Source organism: Panthera uncia, chromosome B4, assembly GCF_023721935.1.
Source record: "Panthera uncia isolate 11264 chromosome B4, Puncia_PCG_1.0, whole genome shotgun sequence".
Classification (NCBI taxonomy): Eukaryota; Metazoa; Chordata; class Mammalia; order Carnivora; family Felidae; genus Panthera; species Panthera uncia.
The window spans coordinates 113,696,572-113,723,329 of record NC_064809.1 but is presented as its reverse complement, the minus strand read 5'-3'; the positions used below and the strand labels follow the sequence as shown (position 1 = coordinate 113,723,329).

General features: G+C 38.2%; 1 protein-coding gene across 2 annotated transcripts in view; it reads left to right on the top strand.

The window, feature by feature from the left end:
• Positions 1–26,758, top strand: part of FGD6 (FYVE, RhoGEF and PH domain containing 6) — a 117,265-nt gene that overhangs the window by 34,406 nt on the left and 56,101 nt on the right. The window contains exons 3-5 of one of the 2 annotated variants that reach the window (XM_049627469.1): positions 2,930–3,077; positions 18,630–18,697; positions 18,795–18,825. In XM_049627469.1, the coding sequence (XP_049483426.1) occupies positions 2,930–3,077; positions 18,630–18,697; positions 18,795–18,825 (247 nt within the window). Of the gene's footprint in view, positions 1–2,929; positions 3,078–18,617; positions 18,698–18,794; positions 18,826–26,758 lie in introns of both variants that reach the window. The other variant, XM_049627468.1, reaches the window with a different exon arrangement.

The window sequence follows — 26,758 nt, the reverse complement described above, 5'->3', positions numbered from 1 at the left end:
TTGCTTTGCTTTGCTTTGCTTTGCTTTGCTTTGCTTTGCTTTGCTTTGCTCACATTCCTCCCTTGCAAGCTTCAGAAATTGTAAATGGTCTACCATTTACTATCCAGATATATAGGGAGCTCCTTTTACTTCAATTTAATCTTTTGAGATCAGGGGGACCTCACTGATGCTAATTAGGGCTATCCTTTTCACTGTTTGGGTTGGGGGACTGGGGCATGGGCTGGGCCTACAGGCCTGGGTTGATGGAAGGGATGTTGTTCTCTTTTCTGTTGTCATTAATGGGAGGGAAGTATGGATTAAGGAAATCTTTGAGGTCTACTGGAAGATTTGAGTCTTCTTGTTGAAGGCCTACAAGCTGAGTATGGACTCTGCTATTGTTCATGACCCTTGACAGGCTAGTACCTGTTATCTTCTCCAAGCTTGTTTTCCATTATGTGTAGGAGACTCCTGCTGCAGCCTGAATGTTCTTTTTGTTTTCTGAAAACAAATATTCCCACTTCCACACCACTGAGTATGATGCTTAGGATGCCCCTTCTCCTTTAAACCATACACTATTCCAGTATTCCCCCCCAAACCTTTCTTTATGATCACCACTGCCATAAATACTTACCATCTGAACGTCTGAAATTTGACACTCTTTGCTTTCTAATATAATTTTTGTTTACTCACTAAAACTTTACTGAGGGCCCATTATGTGTCAAGCAGGATCCTGGGGGTTCAACTGAAAAAGACCATTTTCTTGTCCTTAGGAGTTTACATTTTAGGGAGGGAAACAAATATATCACCATGTGCAGTTGAATGAGATGGTGTAGGATTCAGAAGAGACAAGTAAACCAATGTGGTTAGGGAGGGGTTGGTCAGGGAAGGTTTTCTGTAGGAAAGCAACTTTCAGAACTAACAACTCCCAACATTTTATGGCAGTTACGTTTTGATCCATGTCCTTTTAATACTTAAAGCTTTTTTTTTTTTTTCTTGTCCTTAAATTAACTGTTGTAAATATTTATATCCCTAACAGTTGTGGTTACTAGCTTCCTACTGTATCCTTAATAATGGCTTTCCAAATGTTGGACCAGGAAACACCTCTCAGCTCTCTCTTCAGACAAAGTAAACCTAATTTCCTCACAGGTGCTACAAGCTCTGTTACTGATTATTCAAAATTTTTATACTGTTGAGTCTAAAAGAGTGCACTGATTCAAAAAACCAAATTACTGGGATCTTGTTATAACCAGACTGTGATTCATTGCAGCAGGGTGAGGCCTAAGGCTTTATATTTCTGAAAAGCTTCCTGGTGATGCTGAAGCTGGTCATAGATTGAATGTGTTTATGAGTAACAGGGTTTTAGAGGACGAAAGATAAAGAATTAAGATAAAAAGAAGTGAAGGTACGTTTTCTTTTATTTATATGGATGGATCCTGCAGTCTCTGCATCCTGTTAACTTTATTTTATGCTAGCTAATTTAAATCACCTAATTACCCAGCTGGGTTGGGCTCCTGTCCCTGCAACCAGAGACAGTGAATCTTGCCAGTGATCTGACTAGAAAGCTTCCATTCTCCACCCCCACCTCCTCCCTAGAGAGTGAGTCTCCTCCATGTCATGGGAGCTATGATAAGGCACGCACCCACCTAGTTGAGGCTGCAATATGATTCTCTGAGGCCCTCTAGCTACTGAATAATAAGGAACCCCTGTCTTTGGCAGAGGGAGGTGTTCCTTTTGGCATTCTGCCTTCACCCAACTGGTTTGTGTAACATTTGAGTTCCAGGAATGGCATCTGAGGCTAGTCTGTATCCAACAATGTGTAATCAGGAACTGGCAGAAAATTCATCTTTAGCTTTTAAGATTCCTGTTAGAAATTTTCATAACTTGTAGGAGCCTTGGCAGTTGAATGACCTGACCTTGATCTGTAAAGGGGCCTGCCAGGGTGAAATGCAACTCTCTTTATTCCGTGTGAGTGTTTCTCCTGATGATTTTCTGTGATCTTTTACTGACTCTTCTGCAGATATTCTTATAGACTGCAGACAGGAAAGCAGTTGCTACAGATAATTTCTTCCTGAGCCTTTACAACCAAAGTTAGAAAGAATTATTTCTGTTGTCTTCCTGGAGAACTTTGCTGTGGAATTCCCCCCTACAGACTGGATTGCAACAATAGCTCTTAGATTCAAGAGATCCGTCTCAATACAAAATGGGAAATGTTGATGACGTCAGGCTGGCGAGGCAGAGTTGGTAAATGAGCTGGGACAGTGGTTTTCAAACTTCCAACATGTATCTCTTGGGGCCCTGCACCCCTAGAGTTTCTGATTTAGCAGGTCTGGATCAGAGCCCAAGAATTTTTAACATCCTTGTCCCTTCCCATGTCTTATGATGTGGTTACATAAAAGGAATTGGTGATAATCAGGGAAGTTGGGCACATGTTCATAATAGCACATGCATGGTTTATTGTGTTCACCGTCATTACCTCCCAATTCTGGTAGATTTATTGGTTGCTTTAAAACAAACAACAAATAAACAAAAACTGAGACCCAGGGAAACACCACCTTTTCTAATGTTCCTGTTTAGCCAGTGAGTGCCCTTTTGTGGTAATACAGTCCATATCCCATGAGGCTTCTTGGTTTATAGGGGTAGAGAGACCTGATCTTTTCGAGTAAGGAGATATGGAAGCATAGGATTAGGGCAGCTAGAAAACTTGCTTCTCATCCACCTTCCTATCATGAGGATACATGTTTTTCAAGATGTTTATTTTAATCTCAAGATGAGTTTGTGTTTTTGACAGCTGAGATAGGAAAGAGAGGGGAATTTTGGTTGTTCTGGCTATTTCCATCCCTGTGTTTACATCCCTTAGGTATACCTGGAATAAGATGGTTGATCATGTTTGTTTTTTGGTAGTATTCCTTGTTATTAAAGGTGACTAATGCAATACTTTTTATTGAAACAGTTCTGGAACATCCCAGGAGGGACACAACGATCTTGACCTTGGTCTTGGTGAACTTCCTTCAGATGAGGAAGAAGACCTCAACAGTTCTGACGAAGACGATGTCAGCTCTGATTCTAGTAAAGGGGACCCTGACCTGGGAGACAAACAGGTATATATTAGTATTTAATTGTTTCTACTTTTGTATTTGTTGGTCTCTCATATAATTTGGAGATAATATTTATCAGCATGATAGGCACAAAATCCCTAGTTAATTTTTTCTTAAAACTTATAAAACATTTTCTTTTTTTTTTTTAATTTTTTAAATGTTTATTTTTGAGAGAGAGGGAGGGGCAGGGGTGGGGCAGAGAGAGAGAGGGAGACTGAGAATCTGAAGCAGGATCCATGCTGTCAGCACAAAGCCTGACATGGGGCTGGAACCCACAAAGCATGAGATCGTGACCCGAGTTGAAGTCGGAAGCTTAACTGACTGAGCCACCCAGGCGCCCCCTTTATAAAACATTTTCTAATTCAAATTTAGTTCTTGGTATAATATAGTGCCTAAGATAATCATATTTCTAAATGCACATCACTTAGAGACTAGTAGTTTTTGAGAAATTATTTTTGGCAATGTCCATTGGTTTTCTTTTTGATAATGAAAATCCCCTCTTAGGATTGTTCCTTGAATCCAAGTGAGTCTACTTGAAAGAAAGGAATTAGATGCATTTCAGATTTAATGAAGTCTTTTCAGAGACAGAATAAAGACTTGTTAATAACATACCGGGATTTCCTTTGAAGTGAGTCAGTTTTTGTGTATTTACACTATACATGAAACAAGATTGTCCATGTGTTGTTAATTATTTAAGATATGTCAATACATGGAGGTTTATTATATTGTTTCTCTAGTTTGACATGAGTGCTTCATTTTAAATATATTTTTTAATAAAGACATACTTACAAGGGGAAAAATAGTATATTAACAATAACCCTAAAATGTGTTGGAATGTTACAGCAAAATAGAATTTGAAAGGATCCGCATAGCAAGCGTATCAAACCATAGAGAAGAAAATCCCGGTCATCCAACTTCTGTGCCATAATTTATCAATCCATTGTTTCCTGTTTAATATATTTTTGCTTTGTTTAAATTTATTTCAGCCTTAAATGAATGGCATAAGTTATGTAATTATCTTGGTTTAAATCCCAGCTCCAATACTTAGGAGCAGGGTAGATAACTTTGGGCAAATTACTTAATCTCTTTAAGCTAAAGAGCCTCCATTTTATGAAGAAAAGAACAGAATTTATCTCAGATAATTGTCAGGACTAAATGATCTGATATGTGTAAAGCCTTAGAACACTGTTCAGTACATGGTAGGAACTCAATGATTATTTCTTGCAATATTTCATGCTGCAAAGTACTGACTCATAAGAGTTGGGAGTAACCACTAGAAATTATTTAGCCTTAAGGCAGGTGAGTTTGTAAGATACCTAAGACAGATTGGGTGACTTCTTATAGGCCCACAGCATCCCTCAGCAGTGTGTAGGTTTTACTTTGATTATTAAGGAATTCCTCCTATGTTTTACTGGTAGCTACCATCTCTGATTTGAAAGCTCATTTTCCTTGTTGCTGCTTCATAGATATAGATTCTACAAGTATTTATAAAATACTACTTCCCAGATATACCAGACATAAAAAGTATGTACAAGACATAAAGCAGTGCTTAATGTTTTTGCTCTTGAACAGCTTACATCCTAACGGGACAAGAGGGGCCATATATGCATGAAAACAGTGAGATTTTCAGATAATTACATGCTGTGAAAAGAATAAAACAGAGCAATGTGCTAGAAACTGAGGAGGCTACTTAGAATAAAAGCCTCTAAGAAAGTGATATTTGAGAAATAAATGACTGGTAAGATCCAAATCCTTCGGAGTTTGGGGAAGAGCCTTCCAATGGTCTTCTTCTCAGAGGACTATAATTAAATCAACCTTTACTATCTTTGATAAGCTGCAAGTTCTTCTTTTTCTAACAAGTACTGTTTCCTATTGTTTGCATCTGTTTTATTTCTCTTGTTCAAACCCTTTTGATTTCTCCCCATAGTTCTTGAAGTATGGTAACCAAAAGCAGTATCCACATTCTACTAGGGATCTCACTGACATATGCGTAAAAGAACGATTTCTCTCTAACCCTTTTGTATTATGCATCTTTCCACCACATCCGGTCACAACACTGCCTGGTTGACTCATTTGTTTTGTAGTCATTGGAGACTTCCAGAGTTCCTTCCTTTGTATTTGTACTGGCCTTTCCTTTCCCTTCTGGTATTTATATTATTAGTTTTTGTCTTTAGTTGTGCCACACTGCTGTTAAATATTTTTCTGTTTTTAAAATGAGATTATTTCTGGGGTGCCCGGGTGGCTCAGTTGGTTGTGTCTGACTTCAGCTCAGGTCATGATCTCACGGTTCATGAGTTAGAGCCCCACGTTGGGCTCTGTGCTGACAGCTCGGAGCCTGGAGCCTGCTTCGGATTCTGTATCTCTCTCTCTGCGCCCCCCCCCCCCCCCCGCTCACACGCTTGCTCTCTCACTCTCTCTTTGTCAAAAATAAGTAAACATTAAAAAATTTTTTTGATGAGATTATTTCTTCAGTTAATCATGGACACTTAATAAGATTTTTTTATACCTGATTCTAGTGTATTAATGATCTCCCTTTTTGAAGTGTCAGCCATCCTGACAAGCTTGAGTCAGCAATGGCAATAATAAAAAGAGCTAACTCTCCCTTTCTAGACAGTTGCTGATCCATCTAAGCGTAGCCTGGTGAATGCTTTCCTCTTAAGTAATCTGCTTTCAAAGTGGTTAAGAAGAACACGGTCTTGGGAGCCAGATTGTCTGCATTCTTACCACTTACCAACTCTGTGATCTTGAGCAATTTACTTAACACCTTTATGCCTTAGTTTCCTCATCTGTGGGAAGAAGAGGGAGTAGGGTAGATAGTTGTTTTTCTTTTCTTTCTTTTTTTTTTTTGACACTTGTTTTTATTCTTTAAGATTATTGTGATGATTAAAGATGATACACTGTTTAAAACAGTTCCTTACACAAATTGAGTGCTTAGTATTTCCAATCATTCCTTATATAACCAAATATAATTTCAAGCTTGCCTTGTCTTATCTTTGATGAATAAATCTGAAGCATGTTTACATAGAAGGCAGTAATATGTTCTAACAAAAACATGAAATTTGGCATTGTAAGATCTGTGGTTCAGTCCAGCTCTGCCACTTACTAGCCATTTGACCATGGTCAAATGATTATTTTAAGTCATTTAGTTTATTTGCACCAATCTCCTATCACAGTGGATTTCAAGTGACAATAAAAAAATGTATGTAGTACAAAAAGTCAAAATATGTAGTTAGAGAAATCAAAGGGTTAATAGATTGTGCTGGAGCTATTGGACATCCACATGCCAAAGAATAAAGTTAGACCTCTTCCTTTTACCGTACACAAAAATTAACTCAAATGTATAATTGACCTAAATGTAGGAGCTGAAACTATAAAACCCTTATAACCAAAATACAGGAATAGCTCTTCATGACCTTGGGTAGGCAGAGGCTTCTTTGATGCAACAACAAAGGTATAAGTGATGTGAGGAAAAATAGACAAGTTGGACATCATCAAAATTAAAAACTTCTGTGCTATACACAGTACCATCAAGAAAATGAAAAGATAACTCACAGAGGAGAAAATATTGGCACACATCTCTGATAAAGGACTTATATCCTGAATATGTAAGGAGCTGTTACAACTCAATCATAATAAAAAATAGCCCAATTACAAAAATGGGCTAACAATCTGAATAGACATTTTTCCATAGAAGATATACAAATGGCCAGGAATGTGGAGAAATTGGAAGCCTTATACACTGCTGGTGAGAATGTAAAATGACACATACGGCCTCTTTGGAAAACAAATGGCAGTTCTTCAAAAGGTGAAATTTAGAGTTAGTATATAACCCAGCATTTCCGCTCCTTGGTATATACCCACATGAAGTGAAAATATATGTCCATAAAAACCTTGTGCAAGAATGTTCATGGTAACATTATTCATAATAAGCAAAAAAATGGAAGGAACTCCAGTGCCCTTCCACTGATAAATGGATCCATCAACTGATGAATGTATAAACAAATGTACTGTATCCACACAATGGAATATTACTTAGCAATTAGAAAATGTGCTCATGCATGCTACAACATGGATGAAGCTTAAAAATAGGCTGAGTAGAAGTCAGTCACAAAAGATCTCATGTTTTATGATTCCATTTACATGAAATATTCAGCATAAGCACATCCATGGAGACAGAAAGTAGATTAATGCTTGCCAGGGGTTGGACAGAAGGGAGGATGGGGAGTGAGTGACTGCTTACAGGCATGGAGTTTCCTTTAGGGGTGATGAAAATGTTTTAAAGTTAGGTTGTGGTAATGAGTACATAACCCTGAATATATTGAAAACCATTGAATTTATACTTTAGAAGAGTAAAAATTCATTTTATGGAATGTGAATATTTTAATGAATCTATTAAAATAAAAAATCCTGCTAAAGGAAAACAGTAAAGCTAAGTGGAAGATTGTACAGAGTAGTGCCTGTGGTGTAGTCCTATATACATCAGCCAAGAAGAGGAAACAAATTTGGCTTTCTCACAACCAAGTAAAGAAGGTGGTAGCAGTTTCCAAAGGAAAAAGTCTTTGGAGTAGAAGCATAGTAAGACCACTTCTTTTATAATTTCTTTGATCCTCAATTTCTTCATTGACACAATGAGACAATAATGTTCCCCTGAGTTGTTGTGAAGATAATACAGGGTACATAGTTGTAACATACCGGCTAATAATTGTAAAAACACTCTGAAGTCAAGAAAGTTTATGCACATTAGGCACGTGTAATACACTTCTATGATTGTGATTGTGATAGGTTTATTGGTTTTTAGGGCTATTGTTACAAAATATCACTAACTGGGTGGCTTCAAACAACAGAAGTTTATTGTCTCACAGTTCTGGAGGCCAGATGTCCAAAATCACAGTGTGGACAAGGCCATGCTCCCTCTGAAGCCTATAGGAGAGACTCTTTCCTTCCTATTTCCCAGTGGCTTGCCTGCAATCCTCGCTAATCCTTGGCTTATAGCTGTATTACTTCAGTCTCTTCCTCCATCATCACAGAGTGCTCCCTTCATGTGTGCCTGTGTCTCTTCTCTTCTTATAAGGACCAATCAGATTAGGGGCACATCCTAGTCCAGTATGACTTCATCTTAACTTACTAATTACATCTGCAACAACCCTATTTCCAAATAAGTTCATGTTCTGAGGTCCTGGGGGTTAGGACTCCAACATATCTTTTGGAGGCCGTGATTCAATTCATAACAGATGCCATATTCCATGGACAGATAATGAGTACATAACTGATATGTCTCGATGACAATAATATTTCCTTACGAAATTGCCAGACTCAGTAGGAAGAGAAAATAAAGGATATGTGCCACTATGCCCTTGTTTTAACTTTGTGAAGAGAAAGCAAACATGTTCAAATAGATACTCCTGGAAAGGTAAAAGTGCTACCAGACAGGGAAGAATCTTAACACCTGTGTGCCTGTGCTTGTCTTTGTACTGTGAGTGCAGGTATACACTTAATCTTTAAAAACATAGAACAGGGGCGCCTGGGTGGCTCAGTCGGTTAAGCGTCCGACTTCAGCTCAGGTCACGATCTCGCGGTCTGCGAGTTCGAGCCCCACGTCAGGCTCTGGGCTGACGGCTCAGAGCCTGGAGCCTGCTTCCGATTCTGTGTCTCCCTCTCTCTCTGCCCCTCCCCCGTTCATGCTCTGTCTCTCTCTGTCTCAAAAATAAATAAACGTTAAAAAAAATTTTTTTTAAAAACATAGCACATAGTAGGAGGGGCCCCTGGGTGGCTCAGTCGGTTAAGCGTCCGACTTTGGCTCAGGTCGTGATCTCACGGTTCGTGGGTTTGAGTCCCGCATCAAGCTCTGTGCTAACAGCTTGGAGCCTGGAGCCTGCTTCTGATTCTGTGTCTCCCTCTCTCTTTCTGCCCCTCCCCTGCTCACACTGTCTCTCTCTCTCTGTCTCTCAAAAATAAATAAATGTAAAAAAAAAAAGATTAAAAAAATAAATAAAAACATAGTAGGATATAGGTCTGACATATGTACTATTCTTTTTTCACATGAAGAAAAGGAGTTTTTTATTCAGGTTAAGTAGTAACTTGCCTTGGAGCTCCCTGAATTGGTGTTTTTTGGGTTTTTTTGTTGTTGTGGTTGTTCTTTTAACCAAAATCTGTCTTTACTAAAACTTGGGATAAGCCATAGAAGTTGAATGATGTTAATGGAATGTGTTTGGGATGGTAGTGAATAGCCATGGTAATCTCTATTTTTTTCTGTTCCAAGTCTTTAGTTTTATGGTTTTTGGCCATTACTTTCAGTGCTTAATAATAAATGGTTATTTGAGGGACAGCTGGGTGGCTCAGTCCATTAAGCATCCAACTTCAGCTTAGGTCATGATCTCACAGTTTGTGAGTTCAAGCCCCACATTGGACTCTGCACTGACAGTGCAGAGCTTGGAGCCTGCTTTGATTCTGTGTCTCCTTCTCTCTCTGCGCCTCTCTCTGTCTCTCTTCCTCCTTCTCTCCCTCCCCCTCCCTCAAAATCAGTAAATAAATTTTACAACAAAATGTCAAAAAAATAATAAATGGTTTTTTGAAAATGAGATCTGTTCATTTCCCTTCATTATGGTTAGAATATTCACCATTGTTCACCTTTCCTGATTGTTGACATCCCTATCTCTTCCTTTTTAAAATTACCCTTTTTAAAAAAAATTTTTAATGTTTATTTTTGAGAGAGAGAGAGCGGGGGAGAGGCAGAGAGAGAGGGAGACACAGAATCTGAAGCAGGCTCTGTGCTGAGAGCAGAGAGCCTGATGCGGGGCTTGAACCCGTGAACCGTGAGATCATGACCTGAGCCGAAGTCGGACCCTTACTACTGAGCCACCCAGATGCCCCTTTTTTAAAATTTTCTTTATGAAGAGTGGGGTGAAAACCTAAGAGAACTTTGTCCTTTAAAGGTTAATCATGGTGTTACCTCATTTGGGAGATAATTTAATGAAATTAATGATAAACATGTTTCTCAGACAGATCTGGTTGTTCAGTTTATTGCTTTTTTATTTTTTAATTATTTTTTTAAGAGAGGGAGTGTGGGAGCAGGAAGGAGAGGGGCAGAGGAAGATAGAATCTCAAGCAGGTTCCACACTCAGTGTAGAGCCTGATGGGGGGCTTGATCCCACAACCCTGAGATCATGACCTGAGCCAAAACCAAGAGTTGGACTCTCAACCAGCTGAACCACCCAGGTGCCCAGGTTTTTGCTTTTTAGTAGAGCCCTTGAGTAGAATGACAAAGGCCTTTTAAGAATTCTATTAAAAAGTAATGGGTAAATTTCACCACATTTTTGCTTGCAAACAAATATTAATAAAAGAGAACACAGTTAAGAATTTACAAAGCTGGGTGCGCTGTTATCAAGAGATCAGAACAGAAAACTGGGTTTCAAATCAAAGGTTCTGTTTTTGAATTTGTTTGACTTACTTTATGATCTTCACAAAGTAATTTCATTTGTGGCTAATGTTTCAGCTTCCACAGCAGTGTGCTTTTAGGAGATGCAGCTATTTAACAAGCAATCTGCTTTGAAATGTGATGTAATTGAAGTGAGGACTGTCATTATCTGAAAAGTTAAGATGCCAAATATGGCCTCTCTCTTGAGGTTTTACAGTGGGGTGTATTTTTCCATCACTGTTTGACTTGGGTCAGAATTAGTCATTGTTCTTACAAGTTGAAGATAATCCAAAACTTTTTATTTTGTTATGGTTTTTACTTATCTTTGACTTTCTGTCTACTTTGAAAATGAATGTAATCCATTGAATCATTTTCTAGTAGTTACTATCCCTTGTTAGCTCTGTAGTTTTCCTAGTTTAAAAGGTAAAATAGACAATAGAATACATACATAGACTCCTAGAATTTTAGAATTGCAAAAGGCCTTAATCATCTACGCCAACCCCCCACCTTGTTTTTTACATGATGAAATATCTATAATACCTGTTAGTTGGTTTGAGTCTACATTTTCATGTTACTCAATACACATTCAAAAGAACTGTGCTCCATTCTTACATTCTGAGAAGGTGGCAGCCACCTTTGGACACGTTTGCTTATTCATGCATATCAGTTGCACAGTGCATAGGCATTGTGCTAGGTGCAGGATACAGGGTAAATAAGGTCCTAAACTAGAGAGAATCAAAAATGTCAGCAAGTAAACACAATCCACTGGGTTAAGTTCTGTAAATCTACATGAGTAAGAGAATAACCGGCACTGTGGCAGTGGCAGGGAAAGAATATCAAGGTAGCCTTCATAAAGGATAAACCTTTGAGTGCCATCTTAAAGGGTAAGTCAGAATATGACAGGCAGAAATCTTTGCGGAGGGGAGAAGTGATGAGGAAGGAAATCACAACAGAAGGAAAGGCATATAGGGACAGACATACAAGGGCAGAGCATACTTGGGGTTGCAAGATGGTTCCAATTCGGTTGGAGTAGAGAGTATACAGTGTGTGGGAGCGGGGAGGGACTAGTGAAGATAACTAGACTACACTGTGGAGTGTTTTAGATATATGGCAAAGGAAATTTGAGTGTTTGTTGCCCATAGGTGATAGGGAGTTCCTAATGTGTTTCAACCTGAGACCTAAGGTAATTATATTTGCCTTCTTTAAAATATTTTCTTATTCATTTATTTTTTTTATGAGGGCAGCCTATTTATTTATTTGTTCATTTATTTATTTATTTAGAGAGCTTGAGTCGGGGAGAGGGACAGTGAGAGGGAGAGAATCTTTTTTTTTTTTTTTAAGTATTTATTTTGAGAGAGAGAGAGAATCCCAAGCAGGCTCCACACTGTCAGCACAGAGCCCAATGTGGGGCTCCAACTCACACACTATGAGATCATAACCTCAGCTGAAACCAAGAGTCAGATGCTTAACCGACTGAGCCATCAGGTGCCCCCCACCCCCCACTTTTTTTAGGGAGAGAGAGAATCTTAAGCAGGTTCCACGCCCATCATGGAACCTGATGTGTGGCTTGATCTTAGGACCTCGAGAGTGTGACCTAAGCCTAAATCAAGAGTTAGACACCTAACTGACTGAGCCACTCAGGTACCCCTAAAATGCATTTTAGAACTATTACTCTGCATTAACAACTCAGGCAACAACAGATGTTGGCGAGGATGTGGAGAAAGAGGATCTCTTTTGCATTGTTGGTGGGAATGTAAAGTGGTGCAGCCATTCTGAAAAACAGTATGGAGGTTCCTCAAAAAACTAAAAATAGAACTACCCTACGACCCAGCAATTGCACTACTAGGTATTTATCCAAGGGATACAGGTGTGCTGTTTTGAAGGGACACCTGCACCCCAATGTTTATAGCAGCACTATCAACAATAGCCAAAGTATGGAAAGAGCCCAAATGTCAATCGATGGATGAATAGATAAAGGAGATGTGGTGTGTATATATATATATATATATATATATATATATATATATACATATATATATATATATATACACGTGTATGTACGTATATATATATGTATATACATATATATATATATATATATATATATATATACACAATGGAATATTACTCGGCAGTCAGAAAGAATGAAATCTTGCCATTTACAACTACGTGGATGGAACTGGAGGGAATTATGCTAAGTGAAATTAGTCAGAGAAAGACAAAACTGATATGACTTCGCTCATACGAGGACTTTAAAAGACAAAACAGATGAACATAAGGGAAGGGAAACAAAAATAATATAAAAACAGGGAGGGGGACAAAACATAAGAGACTCTTAAATATGGAGAACAAACAGAGGGTTACTGGAAGGGGTGTGGAAGGGGGATGGGCTAAATGGGTAAGGGGCACTGAGGAATCTACTCCTGAAATTGTTGTTGCACCATGTGCTAACTAATTTGGATTTAAACTTTTAAAAATTTAAATAAAGAAATAAAGAAATAAAGAAATAAGAACTATTACTCTGGTGGCAGTATAGAGACTGGATTGCAGTGGGATAAAATCTAGAGCCAAGGAAACCATAGTAAAGTCTTAGGTTGCAAGTAACTTGTTCTGCGAGTGTTCCACAAGATGAGCAAACATTTCTAATAAATTTTAACTTGATAAACGATATATTGCAATACAAGTAGTATGTGATGCTGAATGTCACGTGATCACGACCAAGCCAGTGGTTCTGTCTCTCTCGCTCTTGCTCTCGCTCTCTCGCTCTCACTGCAGGATTGTGGGTGATTGTCTCCCATGCTCGAATGCTCGGTCTCAGGCCGCGGTGTTTGGCAAAAATCACTGATTTTTCAGAACATTGGAAGGTGCCCACAAATGGCACTAGTGTAATTTTTGTCACTTCAAAGCACCTATGGACAGCCCTTTGCTTTTCCATATAAGAGTAAGCTTAGGAATGCTTCACTTCATTCTAGGTCAGGCTGCCTGCAGGTATAAACCCTTTCCTTTGTTGCCTTATTGCCAGTTACATGAAATACAGTATATGACAAGAATTTATTAATAATAATACTGTACTATAGTCAAACATATGTGTGAGTGTTTACACTAGCTCCATGCAGAAAAAGATTCCATTGAGCCAATAGGTAGCAGTGATTCCGATAGTGATAGTGAAAGTTGTCCTACACAATAATCCTCCTCTCTCTTGTCTCCCTTACACCAGCCACAAAGGTTTTCAAAGGTAAGTGCAAGTTAATTTGTTTATTTTTCTTTATTTTTCTTTTTTTTTTTAACATTTATTTATTTTTGAGACAGAGAGAGACAGAGCATGAACAGGGGAGGGGCAGAGAGAGAGGGAGACACAGAATCTGAAACAGGCTCCAGGCTCTGAGCTGTCAGCACAGAGCCCGACACGGGGCTCGAACTCATGGACCGTGAGATCATGACCTGAGCTGAAGTCAGACGCTTAACCGACCAAGCCACCCAGGCGCCCCTGTTTATTTTTCTTTATATTTTGCATTTTCTTTATTATTTTGTATTATATTACAGTATTGTAATCATTTTTATATGAATATTTTTGGGTTGTGGAACAAATCATCTGAGTTTCCATTATTTCTTAAGGGGAAGTTCACTTTGATATACAAGTGCTTTGGATTATAAACATATTTCCAGGATGAATTATGCTTGTAAACCAAGGTTTTACTGTACTTATGTTCCTGCAGTAGTGTAGGCAAGAAATAAGGAGGCAGTATTGAAGAAGAGGTAAGGATTGATAAATCTTTAAAGAAATATGCAGAATGATAAATTGATAGGACTTGAAGACTCACTTGTGATCACAGAAGGTGGAGAAGAAGGAGTCCAGGTTTCTGGTTTTGATGAGTGTGTTTCTACAGTATCTAGTATGCAGATACTTGATGACTTGTTCAAAGAATGACTGAAGGTCATTGGATGCTTTATTCCTTGTGAATATTTTCCTAAACTATACATTTTTCTCTCTTTCAAGATATTAGCATATTTCATGGGTGTTTATAGGTATAGCTATTTGGATATTTGGTTGCTCTCCTTATTTACTTCTTGAAATCTAGGGCTTTTTAAAAATTTATCCTTAATTTCCTCTTCTGACAACCACTTTCCTGCCCCTATAGAATCAGAATTTCCAAGACAGTTCAGTGGGAATTTGAAACTTAAGAGCTGCTTGGGGGTTCTGATGATCAGTTTGTTTTCAAATTTGGTTGTAGAGCAATGAATCAGCTGAGGGTAGAGCTGTTTTCTTCTACTAACCGTGCTATCAAATGATGGATAATCTGTTACTGTAGATTTTTAAATGATGGAGTAAGGATGGTGATCACTCCTCTCTGAGTGATCTCAATAACAAGAAAGATAAGAAATAGGAATTCTACCTTGAGTGATATTAGGAAACAACTAAAACCCCCAATCACAATATATGAATAAAGGCTACCATTTCCACCAGCAGTAAGATAAAGGTTCTAGTTTCTCCACATCCTCACCAACACTTGCTATTTTCTGATTTTAAGTTTATTTTTTTTAGTAATCTCTATACCCAGTGTGGGGCTTGAACTCATGACCCTGAGATCAAAAGTTGCATGCTCTTCTGACTGAGCCAGCCAGGCACCCTACTATTTTTTTAATTTTTTTATTACCGTTCTGTGGATATGGAATGGAACCCCACTGTCGTTTTAATGTACATTTTCCTAATTATATTGAGCATCTTTTCATATACTTATTGGCTATTCTTACATACTGAGTGAAATATCTATTCACATCTTATGTATTCTGGACCCAGAACCTGGGGCTTATCTTTTTATTTTCTTTATGGTGTCTTTTCAAGCATAAAGGTTTTAAATTTATGAAGTTTAGTTTATCAGTGTTATCTTTTTCTCTTTTATGGTTTATGCCTCTGGTGTTGTATCTAAAAACTGTTTGCCTAAACCTAAAAGGATTTCTTCTAGACCTTTTATAGTTTTAGCTCTTATGTGTAAGCCTGTGATACATCTTGGTGTCAGGTAGATTATAAATTCATCTTTTTGCTCATGGACATCTAATTGGTCCAGCAATTTTCAACCATTTGTTGGGGGGTGGGGACAAACAATCCTTTCTTCCACTGAATTGTCTTGACAACTTTGTTAAAAATCCATTGACAAAATTTAAGGACTTCTCTTAATTTTTTCCCTGTGACCTACATCTGTTTTTATGCCAGTACTCATCATATTCGCCCCCAAAGTTTACAGTCTCAGTCTCTAGAAAGGAAACACCTGCTTCATAGTCTCCAGCTCCAGTGCTACTACCTCTGAATCGCTGCCACCCTCTGTCTCACTGACTTGCCATGCCACCCCTGAGATACTTAACGTTTAAATCTTAAGATTTTAAAGTTGCAAGTTCAACACTTTAGCTTTACAGATAAGGAATGTCAGGCCCACCTTTGTTGTTTTTCTAAGTTAAAGTATTTTTGTCCCATGCTGGAACAGAAAGAAGAATGATATCTGTCTGGGGATAAACATTTATTATCATGGAATCACCACACAATTCTCTCTAAACCAGGCCTGGCAGAGTGGGGTCCTGAAGAGGAAAAAAAATTTAGAATAGAGACTTAATAAGGGCAGAGCCATAAAAAGAGGAAAGGAAATAAAGGGTAGATGCCAAAAATAAAGTACACCTACTTGAAATTTTTGTATAAAGCTGGTACACATTTCAGGTGGCTCTGCTAGTGAAATGCTTTACCATCTATAGCATGCATTTCTGGAAAGTTACTGCTGAAAGCACCTCTTGATCTTTAAGGACCTCACATCATTTGAAAATAAGAGTGCTCAGTGAAAGCTTTAGATCTTTCAGTGGTTTAGGTTTCTGGTGTTTTTTTGTTTGTTTGGTTGGTTGGTTGTTTTTTTGTTTTTGTTTTTGTTTTTAAGTAATCTTTGTATCCAACATGGGGCTCAAACCCACAACCCCCAAGATCAAGAGTTGCATGCTTCACTGAGTCAGCCAGGCGCCCCGTCTTTTTTCATTTTTAATGTATTTCTTCTGGCTTTCAGTTTTCAAAATATAAACTATATTTTTCTTTTTTTTTTTCTTAATATTTATTTATTTTTGAGAGAGAGAACAAGCAGGGGGAGGAACAGAGAGAAAAGGAGACACAGAATCCAGAGCAGGCTCCAGGCTCTGAGCTGTCAGCACAGAGCCTGATGCAGGGCTCGAACTCACAAACTGCAAGATCACGACCTGAGCCACCAAGGTGCCCCTGAACTGTATTTTTGAAATATTAAACTTTCTAGCTACAGATGATATGGAGAAACCCATTATAATAGTAAGAAAAGTATTACCTTGCTAAGTTTTTCAAAGTAACAATTATCCTCGTGTGTGTGTGTGTGTGTGTGTGTGTGTGTGTGTGTGTGTACATAGTCATAGTTATTAGCACATGACTGATACATAGTCTGCAAGATCAGGCTGTGCTTAAGACTGCTTCCTGAGGAATGTTAGCTATATGTAGTTTAAAAGGTAGGTGAATGGAGCTGAGTATCTTATGCTGGATCTTGCTCAGTTGACCAAAACAACTGGTCTTAGAAAAGAGGAACAAGGGACACCTGGATGGTTCAAGCAGTTAAGCATCTGACTCTTGATGTTGGCTCAGGTCATGATCTCGGGTTCATGAGTTCAAGCCCCGCATCAGCCTATGTGCTCTTAGTTGGGAGCCTGCTTGGAATTCTCTTTCCCTCTCTCTCTCTGTCCCTCCCCCTCTCTTGCTCTCAGAATAAATAAATAAGCTTTAAAAAAAATAAGAAAAGAGGAATAATAATGGGGATGGAAGTCAAATTCATCTGTTTAATCGTTCCTTTAAAGATAGAGTTTAAGGGGTGCCTGGGTGGCTCAGTCGCTTAAGCGCCCAGCTCTTTGATTTTAGCTCAGGCCATCATCTCACAGTTTGTGGGATCGGGCCCTACATCCGGCTCTGTGCTGACAGCAAGGAGCCTGCTTGAGATTCTTTCTCTCCCTTTCTCTCTCTCTGCCCCTCCCCCCCTCACTCTCTCTCAAAATAAATAAATAAATAAAATAAAAAAGTAAAGATAGAGTTTAGGAGCTAAGGTCAATTAGCAAGGCAGAATATCCTAGGCTAACTAGGCTGGAGTATTAGTACATTCTGAATTAATAACTATTGGTCTTTAAAGATTATTTTTGTAAGTAATTCGTTTCATAGCCTACCTTGAATATTTTTTGTGTAACAATATTTCTAATGGAAAGGTTAGGATTTTTTTTTTTTAATGTTTATTTATTTTTGAAAGACAGACAGTGAGAGCCAGGGAGGGGCAGAGAGAGATTGGGAGAGGGAGACACAGAGTCCGAAACTGGCTCCATGTTCTAAGCTGTCAGCACAGCGCCGGATGCAGGGCGTGAACCCACGAAGTATGAGATCATGACCTGAGCCAGAGTTGGGCGCTTAACTGACTGAGCCACCCAGGTGCCCCAGGATTTTTTTCTATTGTATTTAAGTTCATCTGTACTAAAATGAAAACATGGAAGGGACAAATGCACACTGCAGGATTAGTATTTACTCTTGGAGGAGGAGTGGAACTTTAATGTTATATAACCATTTGTTTCATAGACAGATTTAAACCAGATATTGCAGAATGTTTGCGATTTGTTAAATCTTGAAGGGAGTGGAGGGGAGATATGTCTGGGTATATGTTTAGCAATGAATGTTTGTGAGGAGATGCCATGATTACCAGCAGATGTTGAAGAGAAATTCAGGGTAGTAGAAAAATTCCTAGGTTACATATTGGGAAGAACTCATGTTTATGTGATATCTGTAAGGGTCATTTCTCCTGCAGAATATGACTTGTCAGTTTTGAACCGTTGGCATTTGTGCTCCACCAGGACTCAGGCTCCCCAGGACAGTCCCATCAGTCCTGTGCTGGTGACAGTGAGGATCACCGATAGCTCTCAGCACTTCCTGTATTATGTTTTAATAATCACATCTCATGCTCCACATTTGCCATTTGAGATGTTATGCAGTATGAAATGTGTTCTAATCAGAAACCTATAAGTATCAGAACTTGGATTTACATCTGACCAGCTCAAACCCAATCTTCATTATCCTTTTATGAGTTTATGCTTTCTTAATGTAGTCTTATCCACAGGATGAAGATACTGGAATGAAAAGTAAAGTCCATCATATTGCCAAGGAGATTATGAGCTCAGAGAAAGTGTAGGTATTCATTCAGTTTATAATTCAAATGACCATTTGTTTCCCTACTGGTTCATTGAAAACATTTCTTTTATTGTTTTTTTTTTTTTTTTTACAGGTTTGTGGATGTGTTAAAACTTTTGCATATTGTAAGTATCTGCAAATATTTTCTTAGAGTCTGAGACTATCGTCTTTTGCGTCTTTCCCTATGTCAAAAAATTTTCAGCATAACTTAAATATACTTAAGTTAATGTGTGTATATATATATGTGCTTCCTAATATATGGTTACATTTTTAAATTCATACAGGGGCGCCTGGGTGGCTCAGTCGATTAAGCAGCCGACTTCGGCTCGGGTCATGATCTCGCGGTTCGTGGGTTCGAGCCCTGCGTCGGGCTCTGTGCTGACCGCTCAGATCCTGGAGCCTGTTTCCGATTCTGTGTCTCCCTCTCTCTGACCCTCCCCTGTTCATGCTCTGTCTCTCCCTGTCTCAAAAATAAATAAAACGTTAAAAAAAAAAATTTTTTTTAATTCATACATATATGTGAATATAGACGTTTTCTAAAATGTATGTATTCTAATGGGTAGGTAGTATACCCAGATTATTTCCGAAAAATAGAGCCTTTTTTTTTAATGTTTATTTATTTATTTTTGAGCGAGAGAGAGCACACGTGCACAAGACAGGGAGGGGCAAAGAGACGGGGAGGGACACAGAATCTGAAGCAGGTTCCAGGCTTCAAGCTGTCAGCATAGAGCCCAACATGGGGCTTGAACCCACAAACCATGAGATCATGACCTGAGCCGAAGTCAGATGCTCAACTGACTGAGCCACCCAAGTGCCCCAGGGCCTTTATATCCATATTTCCAAAGTCTTTAAACTTTCTGTCTTCGTAACAGTTTTTAGAGTATTTCTTCGTGGGCATTTGCAGAAGATGTCTATAAGGAGAACTTTGCACTAGCAATGTATAAAGAATGTCGTGCTCAGTGTTCAAAACCATTCTCCTTCTATCTGAATAAGCTCCCAGAAATAGACTCTTAAAATAGACCTTTTTATAACTAACTTTTTAAAGTTTTGTATTCCATTTTTATAATTGTCAACTTGAACAAACCTGTTGGGAAACAATTAGGATGTGTCTGACAGCATATTCATTTTTCTCATGCACTCTTTTGCACCTGCAAGTTTTTACAAGTTTCATTATGCATTAGCAGTGAAAGCGCTTTTAATCCTACTTTATTTGAATTATATTTTGGCAAGTTATTAAGACTTAACAAAAGAGGGTTAAGGTAGAGGAAACAATGAAGAAAGCAACTGAAGTGAAAATTTACTTAGATGGTATAATTATTAACATCATCTTCATCTTAATTACTGAGAAATGGTAGGTTCACACCCATTAATATCTCTAAAAGTATCATTATTTTCAGTTTTCCACTTAAAAGATACATGTGAACATGAAAAGTAGGGTGCACTTAAGCCTGATTCACATTCACTAAATGATTCTCTGTGCCCTGTGCTTGGTACAACAGAAACCTGGAGCTCTAAATCCTGTGTGAAGAATCTCCAGTTTTGGAAACCTTTCTAAAACAATTCTTAACATTACTGATTTGTTTTGAGAAATTACTGTCTTGTGAATAGTTTCTTATATAAATCTTGACTGTATTGCTTACTTCTCTTTGTAATTCACTTTTTAAAAATTATAGCACGGCATTTGGTCACCCAAATAAATTTATTGAGTTTGAAGTATATTGCCATTTCAAATGCGTAATATAAACGTTAAAAAAAAATTCAAATATGTAACAGCAAGATGAATAAATAACTTCTCAAAATAAACTCCATTTTGAACTAAATGAATTCCAGTTTTTACTGAACCTCTGTATTGTTTAAACCATTGCAGAGGGAAAAGGAAAAAAGCTAAACTCCTTTTTCTGGAAAGCTTAACATATCTGTAGGACAAACAAATTGTACCTATTTGACATTATTTTCTGATAGACACGTCTAAACAGAATTAGACCACTCTAAGGAAATTTGCAGCATCTGCAATTTAATTGGTAAGCTCATGGAGGCAAAAAAAAAAAAAAAATGCTATGGAGTCAGAAAAACTGGAGTTGGAAATTCAGTGCACTATTTCAACAAATCTTGCATGGAACACATGTTGAAGATGCCATGACGAACAACAGAGTCCCTGCCCTCATAGTGCCTATAGTCTAGCGTAGTGCTTCTCATAATGTGGTGAGAGACTGGATTTAAAATATTTCCAATCCGTGTTGGATCAGAAGTTTTAAAAATACAATACAAATGCCATGGCCATGTCAAAGTGACATAAAAGTTTCCAATCCCTTATTTATGCTTCTAACTAATATCTTTGCAGACCAATAATAATAAAGAGGACCACACTTTGAGAATATTGGCAAAAATATCAGCATCTATTCTGCCTATGTAGATTCTGTTTTTAAACAGCTATATGAATATCAGAAAGTAGTCTACCCTGTGGGCCTAACTTTCCTTATTTGTAAGATACAAATATCGCTCTCTCTGGTTGTGAGGAATCAGTGGAATAAAGTATGTGAAAGAGCCTTTTATTTTGCACAGTGTACTTAGGTGCTTAGATTGACTTTCATTACCCGCTATTTTCATCTTTTTGTAATTCTGTCCCTTCCAAATGCCTTTTTTCCTCTGTCCTAAAATTTCATTGTAATGAAGTTCTGATTCCAGTAGGTAGAGAACCAATTAAGAGCTTCATTAGTTTCTTTATTTGATTACCTAAAACAATGTATCTTGTTCTTATCTCTATACTTTTGGAACAAATCATAAACACTGTAAAAATGGATAGTCAGACCAAAGGATTTCCCATATCATCTCAGATCTGATAGATCTCATAGATGGCATTGGCCTCTTCCCCAGCTGGTGTTGAGCAGTGAATCATCCAAAACCCATCTTGGCTTGTACATTTTCAAAACCTCCTAAGCCTTTAATGCATGGGTAAGAGTAGATCATCTGCCTACCTCTTGTTAACGTCCTATCTGGTATGTGTAAATGTTAACTCAGCAGAGCCCAGCTCTAATGGGAATTTTAACAACAAAGCATTAACCAGGTGAGAGCCGTTATTAGGAGAGGATTGTTACCAGCATAATGTGGGTGAAGTCAAGAGTCTTGTTTCATTTCACCACCCCCACCACACTGTTAAAGCTCATATTTACTCCTCTACCAAAAGTGCCCCACAAAGGTAACACATGGATAGTTTCAATCCTGAGCACTACTTACGTCTGATTTCATATAAATGAGTCAATGTCTGTGTTATGCCCTAGAATATGACTGCTTTACAATACCTAAATAATAGGCTTTAGATAATCCAGTGGATACTTTTTTGGAAATGAACCAGGTATCCAAGTGGCTTGGGGGAAGCTATTCTGCTGTTTCAGTTATACATGATTTCTTGTGAATAATTTTCTTTAAAGATTTTATATTTTTAAGTATTATCTGCATGCAGCATGGAACTCGAACTTACAACCCCAAGATCAAGAGTCGCATGCTTTGCTGACTGAGCCAGCCAGGCACCCCTCCTATGAATAGTTTTTTGTATTAGAGACTCTAGAATAGCACTAATAGATCTTTCTGAGATGACAGAAATATTCAGTATCTGCACTGTCCACTATGTCCAATATTTTTAAAATTTAAATATGTTACTGTAGTTTACTGACATTTCTTTGTTTATAATTTGCTGACCTAGGTGGTACAGCTCATATCTTAACTATAAAATCTAAAGTGTAAACTAAAGAATTTTATCATTCAAGCTATTATGACATTGGAAGGAATATCCAGTTGAGGCCTTTGATTCATCTGCCTGATATTTGTGAGGAAAATTAGGGCCTGTAGCAGCAGTGGCGAGACTTTACAACTAATCTTTTTTATGATGTATGCTCTGCAGTATCTTCCATGAGCTCCTGGACTTTAAACTAGGTATTTTTAAAGGTCCAGTGTACACAGTGTCTCCCAGCCAATACCCAATACCAGTATTTTCCTTTTCAAAATGGTAGTGCCAGGGAGTCTGGGTGGCTCAGTTGGTTGAGTGTCCGACTCTTGATTTCGGCTCAGGTCATGGTCTCATGATTTGTGGGATTGAGCCCTGCATCAGGCTCGGCACTGACATAGCACACACGCACTCTCTCTCTAAAAATAAATAAATAAACATTAAAAAAAAAAAAATAACTACAAAATGGTAGTGCCATCCCTATGACTGCAAAAGCCAGAAAACTAGAATCTGTCCTTTCTTTCTCTCTCTCACCCACTTCTTCAACCAACCCGTCAGCAAACCTACTGATTCTGTTTCTGTTACTGCCACCAACCTAGTTCAGAATATCATCTCTTACGCAGACAGACAACCATTCCAGCCTCCTAACCGATACTCACTCCTGTTTCCATTCTCAGCCTTTTCCCAACCTGTTTCTTATGCAATCTTCTTTCCTTACAAAATTTTGAGTGATGTTATTAAAATCTATATTAGAACATGTCACTCCCCTTCTTAAAACCCTTTAAATGATTCCCATTGCATTAAGAATAAAGTCCAGGGCTCCTGGGTGGCTCAGTCATCCGTTGGGCATCCAACCTTGGCTCAGGTCATGATTTCAAAGTTCACATGTTTGAGCCCTGCGTCGGGCTCTGTGCTGATAGCTGAGAGCCTGGAGCCTGCTTTATGTTCTGTCTCCCTCTCTCTCTGCCCCTTCCCTGCTCACACTGTGTCCCTCTCTCTCTCTCTCTCAGATATAAATAAACATTAAAAAAAAATTTTTTTTAAAAGAATAAAGTCCATGTTACTTACCAAGGCTTGTAAATAGGATGACTTTATGTCCCAGTCTGCTTTTGACAATTCTGGTTATTGTCTATTGTCTATTAATAACTAATAGTAATTATTAACAGTGTTCCTTTTGTCTTGCTGGATCATCAAATTATGGTTCCCCCTGCCTACAAGATGCTATGTGATTTGGCCTCTTACTAAGATGAGATGCTGGGGAAAGAGAGGGGCGTTCTCTTCCTCACTGACCATGCTCTGGCCATACAGTCCTCCTTCCAGTTCTTAGTTCATTGCTAAGGTTATTCCTGCTCACAGCTTTTTCTAATGCAGTTTCCCAGAACGTTTGGTTTTCATTTTCTTCATAGCTAGTTTTTTCTTTATCCTTCCAGTTTTGGCTTAATGTGACCTCCTCATAGAGACCTTTCTTGACTATCCTTTTCTCTTTACCTTTCCCTTTGTGTTCTTCTTTTTTTTTTTTTTTTTTTAAATTTTTTTTTTCAACGTTTTTTATTTTTATTTTTGGGACAGAGAGAGACAGAGCATGAACGGGGGAGGGGCAGAGAGAGAGGGAGACACAGAATCGGAAACAGGCTCCAGGCTCCGAGCCATCAGCCCAGAGCCTGACGCGGGGCTCGAACTCACGGACCGCGAGATCGTGACCTGGCTGAAGTCGGACGCTTAACCGACTGCGCCACCCAGGCGCCCCTCCCTTTGTGTTCTTCTTGACACTTAATATAATTTGTGTATTTGTTTGTTTAGTTGTTTATTTTTGGTCTACTCTACTAAAATATAAGCCAGGTGAGGGCAGGGATCATCTCTCCAGTACCTACCATCATTCCTGTTCATTGGAAGGCTTTTAGTAAACATTTGTTGAATGCATGAGTGTGACTAATTCTTTAGGGGTTAAGAATTCTGCCCCTGCCGCTATGTGTTCTTAGACAAATTAGTCAAGCCTTAGTTTCTTCTTCTGGAAAATGGGAATAATAATAATAGTAATTGCATTGTTTTTGTTATTTTATTTTCCCTTTGATGGGAGACTATTTTAATACACAGCTATAAATTTATTTTATGAATGCCCAAATAGCATGACTTAAAAACATTTTTTTTTTTTTTTGACAAGAGAATGATCAGAGACTTTGAGGTCTTTTTTGACAAAGATGGGCTGATTAAGTAATAAAATGATACTAGTAATGAGGCATCTTTGCTCCACTGATTTCTTAAGGTTGAGACCCACTTACCTTGAAAATTTGAGGGACTCTCATTAAAATCTATAGAGTTAGAGGCAGTTATTTGGACATTCATATGTCTGTTAGTAACTAGAATGTATCTTTTATTTTTTAAAAAATGAATCATAGAGGGGCGCCTGGGTGGCTCAGTCGGTTAAGCGGCCGACTTCGGCTCAGGTCATGATCTCGCGCTCCGTGAGTTCGAGCCCCGCATCGGGCTCTGTGCTGACAGCTCAGAGCCTGGAGCCTGTCTCAGATTCTGTGTCTCCCTTTCTCTGATCCTCCCCCATTCATGCTCTGTCTCTCTCTGTCTCAAAAATAAATAAACGTTAAAAAAAATTTTTTTAAAAAGTGAATCATAGAAAGAATAGAAGGCTTTCTCATAGAAGCCTCCAGTTTTTCCTATCTTAAATAACTTCATCATTTTCTTTTTTTTTTCTTTTGTTTTTTATTATTTTATTTTGAGAGAGAGAGAGAGAACAAGCAGGGGAGGGGCAGAGAGAGAGGGAGACAGAATCCCAAGCAGGCTGTCAGCTGTCAGCACAGAACCCAGTTTGGGGCTCAAACTCATGAATCATAAGATCCTGACCTGAGTCAAAGTCAAGAGTCGGATGCTTACCCGACTGAGCCACCCATGCTCCCCTAACTTCATCATTTTCTACTGCATACAGACTGTTTTTTGAGTCTTGTTAATGATTTAATTATCATTAATTTGTTCCTTAGTTGTAAATAATACTCCTTTAGTGTCTATTGACATGGCTGCCAAACCATCACTTTTTGAGCAGCTTCCTTCTTGTTAGGACTGTCCTTCACTGAATGAAGTTCATTAAGAGCCCCTTTGTCCTGCTGCTGAGGTGTTTGTTTTCCTTACTTTGGTTTGGTATTTGCTTCTTGTTATATGCCTCTGATTCAGCATTCTGTCTCCAAGCTTCCAGGACTTGTTGACCTTAAATGATATTCATGTGATCACTTAAATTAACCAAATCTCCTTTACTTAAATAAATGGCCTTCTGTTGAGCACTCTCTGTGTGACTTGAAACATGCTGTGTTATGTAAATTGTCTATTTTAATCCTCATAACAACCCTATCAAATACTTGTTATTTCTGTTTTTTAAAATGAAGAAAACTAATTGCCTAAAGTAACCCACTGCTAAATGGCAAAACCGTACTTTGAATTCTGGTCTGAGACCTTGAACTTAGGCCGCTGTTCAGAAATGGATTAAAAATTATTAACTTGACATTTCTACATGCTGTATAGGGGGTAGTAGTATATCTTTGGATATATTAGCTTGTTTTCAGAATTCTTTCAGTGGCCCAAGAAATCAGAGAAATTCTAGTTTTCTATCTTCTGAAGATGAGAATGAAGCTACATATTTTCACTTAGGATACATTATGATTACTTGTTGTTAAGGGAGTTAGAGACTGGAGATAAAGGATTGATTTCAGTCATGTTTTATATAGTTTATAGCGTGCATTGATGATTATACACAATCACCTGATTGTGATCAGTCTGATCATAGGGAGAGGGAGAAATCATTTCATTGGTCAATATTTTAATTTAAAAACAAAATCAAATTGTTAATGTTAGGACTTCCTCCCCCTTCTACATTTACTTCATAGTTTCACACTCTTTCTGCATATTTATCAAAGCTCTCTGACCTTCCCAGCTGCTTTGCTTTGGCTTAATATGAAGTATTTCTTAATGCCCTTTTTGAAGGCAGGGAGCCCTGCAGAGTTCCCTGTCTATCGATATGTCCATTTAGTTTTTGTAATTCACTGTGTCATCATAGTGGCTAAGTCATACCCTCAGGTCAAGACACCCAGTCAGGACAGCTTCATTAAGTCACTTACTTCTCTTTGGCACTGGAGATGTAAATCCTGACCCTAAGAATAAGACCATCTGTTTTGTGCTTCATTGCTTTAGGTGTTCATACTTGACTTTATTTGCATTGATTTTTGCTTAAGTCTTGCCCAAGTGATCAGAGCTTGTAAGGCTAGTATGTTAATACTTCAAAGGAACTCACTGTTTTATTTATTTATTTTTATTTTATGTAAGGCTTTATTTATTTA